The following is a 7,576-nucleotide window of genomic DNA, read 5'->3' as shown; positions in this document are numbered from 1 at the left end:
ACTTTTGATAATCGAAGAACTCTTTTTTTGTGGAATAATATCCGCCGAGGTGTTGCAGGTCACCAAAATAAACATCTAAAACGTGATGAAACATACATCATGTCAAGTTCCATGAAAAGTGGCATGTAATTTAATATGAAGCTTATCTTAATTTTGAATCTTTTATTTTTACATGAGTTTGTAGCGATAAATTATAGTGGTGGCCCTGTGAATGGCAATTCAGAGGGATGTTTTTGTAAGGTAAGGCACACTTGTTTTTTTTTCTTCTTCCGTATTACAGTACATGTACATGTCCAATAAAAGGATGATGATTAATTATTCCCCCAAAAAATATAATAAGGAAAATCCCTGCTACATTGTCCAGTTTGGTAGGATAGTCAGGAGCAGGTCCACAGTTCAAGAAAAGAAGAGAGCTTAAAATAATAAATGCCCATATAAAGGGTTATTGATTATAAAGATATTTTTTTACAATGCCTGGTGATGGTAAATGCTCCATGACAAGTTCCCTAGGATTATTACACAATTGAAAAAAACATTGGTTGTGACAGTTTACAATTTTATTTAGGGGCCAGCTGAGGACCACCTCCGGGTGCAGGATTTTCTGGCTGCGTTGATCATGAAGACTCATTGGTGGCCTTCGGCTGTTATCTGCTCTTTGGTCGGGTTGTTGTGTCTTTGACATATTCCCCATTTCCATTCTCAATTTTACCATATTTTTTATATATAATTATACAGTAGTATATTTATACAAAAAGAAGAAGATGTGGTATGATTGCTAATGAGACAACTCTCCACAAGAGACCAAATGACACAGAAATTAACAACTATAGGTCACTGTACGGCCTTCAAAATTGAGCAAAGCCTATACCACACAGTCAGCTATAAAAGGCCCTGAAATGACAAATGTAAAACAATTCAAACGAGAAAACTAACGACCTGATTTATGTACAAAATAAAGAACAAAACACAAATATGATATAAAGCAACAAACGACAACCACTGTTATGTCCATTTTCATGAATTCCAAAATATTTTTTTTCCAGTAGAGAAGATTGCCTCACAGGGATTTCATGACATAATGTCATGAATGTCGGTGTTGTTTTTCAATGTTTACCGGTACATGCAATATTCACCATCAAGCAAATAATGCCTCCTAAAATCTCTGAATTTAAGTCCAGACGTAGTTGCTGCATCAACTAATCTTCTTATCCCTTTTATTATACATTTCTTACATGTATGCTGCTTTCTCATACTTCTTTATGTTAGATCATGGGGTTGTCAGCTCATCTTTCAAATTATTACATATAGATATAAAATGTCCTAAACCTTATGTAAACGTCTGTCATGTCTGTTTGTCTTTTTCTTTTTTAGCCATGGCGCTGTCAGTTTATTTTAGACTTATGAGTTTGAAACTTTAAATGTCCCTTGGGTATCCTTTTCCTCTCTTTAAAGATATTTTATTGTCATTTATGAGATTCTGTGTTGTTTTAACTGAATTTGACCTTCTACATTAATGTCTGTAATATGTTAGTTCCTGATACCAGTCTAATATTAATTTTGCTTTTTTGACTTCAAGGTGGCAGTTTAAAAAAGATTTGAACATTGGATTTAGTTTGTCCTGCATGTTCAGGTTATCGAGATAACAAAATGAGAAGGAAAAGCTTTTTGTGTTCAGAGTATGACATTTAAGGTTGCCCATAATTGCCAGAGACAAATAAAAGTCCTTGTGCAAGTAAAAGCTGCAGTGTACTTGTTTAATGGGGAACCAAAAAACTGTTGAAAACATGGGAAAATACTGAATCTTTTGTCATCAAATCAGCCTTGACAATATAGTTAAATTTACTAATTTTTAGTAGACCCCATATTTTCTCTTTCTAACTATAGCCATTTTGATAATACTGGCCAATCAGTTTAAGGTTTGGTTGTTGCCTTTCATTTTTGTGGACAATCCTATTAAAGCAGATATGCAGTTGAATTAAACAATAGAAATAGAACTCTCTATTATTGAAGGTAAAACATGTAAAGACCAACCAAATCTGCTTTTTAGCTCACCTGGCCAAAGGGCCAAGTGAGCTTTTCTCATCACTTGGCGTCCGTCGTCCATCGTCGTTCGCTTTTTACAAAAATCTTCTCCTCTGAAACCACTGGGCCAAATTTAACCAAACTTGGCCACAATCATCATTAGGGTATCTAGTTTAAAAAATGTGTCCGATGACCCCGCCAACCAACCAAGATGGCCGCCATGGCTAAAAATAGAACATAGGGGTAAAATGTAGATTTTGGCTTATATGTCTGAAACCAAAGCATTAAGAGTAAATCTGACATGGGTAAAACTGATTATCAGGTCAAGATCTATCTGCCCTGAAATTTTCAGACAAATCTGACAACCTGTTGTTGGGTTGCTGCCCCTGAATTGGTAATTTTAAGGAAATTTTGCAGTTTTTGGTTATTATCTTGAATATTATTATAGATAGAGATAAACTGTAAACAGCAATAATGTTCAGCAAAGTAAGATCTACAAATAAGTTGTCATGACCAAAATTGTCAGTCGACCCCTTTAGGAGTTATTGCCCTTAATAGTCAATTTTTAACAATTTTTTGTAAATTTTTGTAATCTTTTACAAAAATCTTCTTCTCTGAAACTACTGAGACAAATTTAACCATACTTGGTCATAATCATTATTAGGGTATCTAGTTTAAAAAATTTGTCCGATGACCCCGCCTTCCAACCATCATGGCCGACTTGGTTAAAAATAGAACATAGGGGTAAAATGCAGTTTTTGGTTTATACATGTATCTCTGAAACTAAAGCATTTGGAGCAAATCTGACAGGTGGCAAAAATGTTCATCAGATTTAGATTTATCTGCACTGAAATTTTCAGACAAATCAGACAACCCGTTGTTGGGTTGCTGCCCCTGAGTTAGTAATTTTACAAAAATTTTGCAGTTTTTTGTTATTATCTTAGATATCATTATAATATCTAATATCTAATACTATTAATTATGATTTTAACCTTATTTTACATGATTTCCAAAGCATCAGTAAATACAGGTGAGCGACACAGGCTCTTGTTAACACGTTTTTATGGTCATTAACTTATTTCACAAATGTTTGTGTCCCTTGCTTTGTCCTTTAAATGTATAAAACAAAAACAAATGATACATTATCTTACTTCAGATTACTTTTATTTTAACATGTTTAAAGCTAAATGATGATGTACAAATTTGATATTAATCAAAATTCACATTGCTAGAAAACTTTTTTGTGGTTAAAAAATGATTGTACATACATGTATATGAAAACAGGGAATGTCAGCTTACGATGTGGAAACTTTTTAGTGTTATTTCTTAGAAATGAAAACCTGAATACTTTGAAATGAGTTGGTGTCCATACAGGCAGTTTAGAAATTTCTTAAATAAGTACAAACTTTGGACAAGTATTTTTCTCTTACAGACGAGTAAATTATCGTGGGCATTTGCCTAAAGTGCAAATTGTTAAAAAAAACATTAATCTGAAGAGTGTATCAGCGTCTCTTGTAAGAATATATATATTTGAAAATTGTTATGATCTTCATCATGAATCATAAATGCTATGATGTCCGTCTAAAAAGATGTGATTAATATCGTTTTTTTATAACACTACCTATATACATTGTATATATATATAGATATGTGGTAATGTAATAAAAAAATGACCAAATGATATTATAGCAATTCTGCTTTTATATATATAGTTTTATAAGTTTCATAGTTTTGCAGTTGTGGAAATGCCAGCTTACCAAACCATACTAGTAGACATTGTAACAGTATAGAATGCAACATTTTGTTGCAGGTGTTTAGAAAATATGTTACATGTACATGTACCACCATCATTAAATTGATTAATATTGTTGTCATTTCTAATAGTTTTTGTATTAATCATATTGATGGAATAAAAACATATTGCTAAAATCATTTGTCTCATCCTTCAATATATGAAATAATCATTTCAATGATAAAGCAATGCATTGATATCACACCATACTTAGCCATTGTTATCACTAAGTGTCCATCCTATACTTGTTTGAATGAATTATATATTCTTGTGGATTGACCAGTAATTCTAATTTTGAATTAGTCAATTCAAAGTTTTGTTTCCACATGTGTACAATAAAACATACGAGCAAAATCATTTCATTGAAGTCTCTGACAAAGATCTTTCTTATTACGGTGCATCATGTAAGCAGTAGAGCTAAATAATATATAAGTTCCCAGTGAATCCTCTGGTTAGTTAAATTTTTGCTTTTTTCACTGAAAGTACTTTTCAAGGACTTAATTGTGAAAAACCTTGTAGGAATGATTTATGGAAGGTCTGAAATAAAATATATTTTCTTTTTTCCAATGATTTAAAATTTGGTAATTACAAGAGAAGCAAATCTTTTCAAACTTTATAGGAATGAATTATCCTTTTTTGTATTTTTTTGCATGACAAATAAAGAATAGTCTCTTGAATATTAAGGATGTTAATAAAAGTATGATGATTAGATATTAGGAGTACCTCTAAAAAGATTCTTTCTGGAAATTCCATTGTATTCTTTTCTTTGATAGGCAGAACAAATCGACACATCAATGATTCAATCTGATAAAGAACATATCAACCATAGCTAGGCAGTTTTTTATTTGGACAGGACTGATTTTTTCTCTCTGAAACTATCAGTTATATATGTTTTAAACAGAAAGAAATGATAACCATAAAACAAGGAATTATTTGAATCTTGAATAAGTTAAATTTCTGGAAAATTGATAAGAATTGTATGATGAAAACTAACCCAATTAAGGAGGGTTAGCCATGCATGCATGGGTAAGGGGGTCAGTTAGTTTATACTGAAATATCATTGAAAGTGTCCCTGAACCTTAGCCATGTGCACATTGCTAACCCTCTTTAGTTGGGTTAGTTGTCATCATACATTTTTTATCAGTTTTCCAGAATTCAAAATTATTCCAGATTAAAATAATTCCTTGTTATAAGACCTGCATGGTAATCCATCAATTGTGGGGAATCTGTATATATATATATTTGTACAAAAAAATTAGTAGAAGGTGAAGTGAGCAACACTGAGGTCTTGTTTTGCGTATTCCACCATATAATTTTCCAAAACTTGTAATGCAATAAAAGCATAACATGTATTTTCTTTGAAAGAAATTATGATGAATGTATAACATATAGACCGAAAGAAAAAACATGTAAAGAAAAATCAAAACATTCTAATCAATGTAAAAAACTGATGTCAAAATATGTTTATCATGCGAAAATGGTTTTGACAAATTCAGATATTGTTATTTTACAGTACAATGGTTTTATATACTGATATAAAAGTTGTACTTATTTGGCAGCATGACATATGTTCAAATAACAAGAAATAAGGAGATTTATAATGTGATTGAGAATTCCTACAGCTGTTGCTGTATACAATAATATAGTAGTTACACTATAATCATTCAACTTTTAGTAATAATTCATCCTTTTTTATGAGCAATTATATAATAAGAAATTGATATATTTCTACAGATCAACATAAATAGTTTTAATAAAAGCAATTCCTATGATTTTTAATTTGAATAAGTGATTTACATAGTCATGACTTTGGAATCTGATTGTTTGTCAAATTTATCATATCAGAAAATTTGTATTCAAGGAAAATTTGACTGCAAAACTTTAAGGCATTTATTGATCACTTTGATTTGCTACAAATGTAGTTTTACGTTTTTATTTATGTCTATAATAACATTCAAAGAGCAATTTTTATAGAACATTGCCAAAACGACATAATGGCATTTTAAACAGGGTGTCAGGATAAAAGGACTGAGTGCCTATTTTAAACAGGGTGTCAGGATAAAAGGACTGAGTGCCTTTCTTTTATGGGCTAACAAGATCACAATCACTGTATAATAAGTATGAAAAAAATGTAAATACTTCTGCTGTCACGGATAAACATTTCAAAATGCAACCCAAACCATTTCAAAGTGCAACCCAAACCATTTCAACCTGTGAACATTAATCAGCTGATAAGAATAGAAAGCATCATATACATTGTATATATTTATTTTAATACATATCAAGGTTGAGAGAAAAGCATGTATTTAATTGTCTGTTTCAGTTACAAGGAGAAGTAGATGACTGTACGTGTAAGGTGGAGACTTTAGACGGCATTAACAATCAGAAAATATATCCTCGCTTACAGAGTTTACTTAGTAAAGATTACTTCAGATATTTTAAGGTAGATATAATAACACTATTTTGTAAAAATATTTGTAAGCAGACCAAATGTCTAAAACTGAATAAATTGTTTTTTTTCATTTAGTATTGTATGGTTCCACCTTTACTTTACAATGAATATTCTGAGAAGGCAATATGGTTATGTTTCTATATACATGTACCACATAGTTGTATAAGTCAATAGCATACCTTGTGACAGATGTGTATACAAGCCAATGTACTACATTTTGTATTTAAATTAGCAGCCAGACATAATCTAACAGTTTTAATTTGTTTTTTAATGTAAATCATTTTTTGATATACTTTATGATGACCATTAAACCATAAGTCCATTTACTTATACTGATTCAGGTGCCTATCAATCAAATATTGCCAGCTTATGAAACCATGGACCGAGCATAAGATTTTATTTAAGTCTCTAAAACTGCATTGTCTCTTCTAGTAATCTGTTCCATGTTTTTTGATACGCCCGTTTACGGGATGCATTATGGTATACCGTTGTCCGTCCGTGAGAAGTTATTGAACTTTATTCGTAAAAAATGTGACGGGCGTATCATGCGTTCATGGCGCAGCTGTTTATTTAGTTTTATTACAATGTTGTTAAAAGGAAATTTTATCTTGTTCTAACGTTTTCTCTTCTGCAGGTTAATCTAAAAAAGACATGCCCATTTTGGTCAGATGACAGTAGATGTGCATTAAAGGACTGTCATGTAGATATGTGTAATCAGGTCAGTATGATATTAGATGTGCATTAAAGGACTGTCATGTAGATATGTGTAATCAGGTCAGATGATAGTAAATGTGCTCTAAAGGACTAGTACTTTCATGTAGATATGTGTAATCAGGTCAGTATGACAGTAGATGTGCTCTAAAGGACTGTCATGTAGAAATGTGTAATCAGGTCAGTATGAAAATATCATGCATGTATAATATATCAATCTCTGCAGTGGGAAACAGTACCATACAAAGGTGAAAAATTTTCTTGAATTGTATCTTACTGTTTTGGGTCCTTAAAAAATGTACATGTCATAAGAGCTTGATTATAGACTTGAGAAAACAGTCACTGGTGAAAAAGTTCCAATATGTTAGCAAACTTAAAAAAAAAGTCTTTTTATCAGTAAAAGTGTTAACTATCATAGAAATAATGACTTGAACTTTGTCTGAAAGCAATAAAAAACAAACTAGCAATAGGAAAGCCAACACAAATTTTAAAAGGTCTTTACAAACATATTTGAACTAATAGATTTCATGTTTTATTGTTATAACATGTAAATAGTAATCTTGATGTATTGATTAACAAAAATGTATACTAATAAATGG

At 31.2% G+C, this 7,576-nt stretch overlaps 1 protein-coding gene across 8 annotated transcripts in view; it reads left to right on the top strand.

Moving 5' to 3' along the window:
- Nucleotides 1–25: 25 nt before the first annotated feature.
- Nucleotides 26–7,576, top strand: part of LOC127737342 (ERO1-like protein alpha) — a 28,398-nt gene continuing 20,847 nt past the window's right edge. For 6 of the 8 annotated variants that reach the window (XR_007999400.1, XM_052247954.1, XM_052247952.1 and 3 more), the window contains exons 1-3: nucleotides 26–240; nucleotides 6,138–6,257; nucleotides 6,901–6,984. Coding sequence is in view for 7 of the 8 variants with exons in the window: in XM_052247954.1 (XP_052103914.1) it covers nucleotides 136–240; nucleotides 6,138–6,257; nucleotides 6,901–6,984 (309 nt within the window). In the remaining variant the exon portion in view is untranslated. The other 2 variants (XM_052247955.1, XM_052247956.1) reach the window with 2 other exon arrangements.

The sequence above is a fragment of the Mytilus californianus genome, unplaced genomic scaffold (assembly GCF_021869535.1).
Source record: "Mytilus californianus isolate M0D057914Y unplaced genomic scaffold, xbMytCali1.0.p SCAF_4, whole genome shotgun sequence".
Classification (NCBI taxonomy): Eukaryota; Metazoa; Mollusca; class Bivalvia; order Mytilida; family Mytilidae; genus Mytilus; species Mytilus californianus.
The sequence above is the reverse complement of the archived record's forward strand: the minus strand, read 5'-3'. Positions and strand labels throughout refer to the sequence as shown.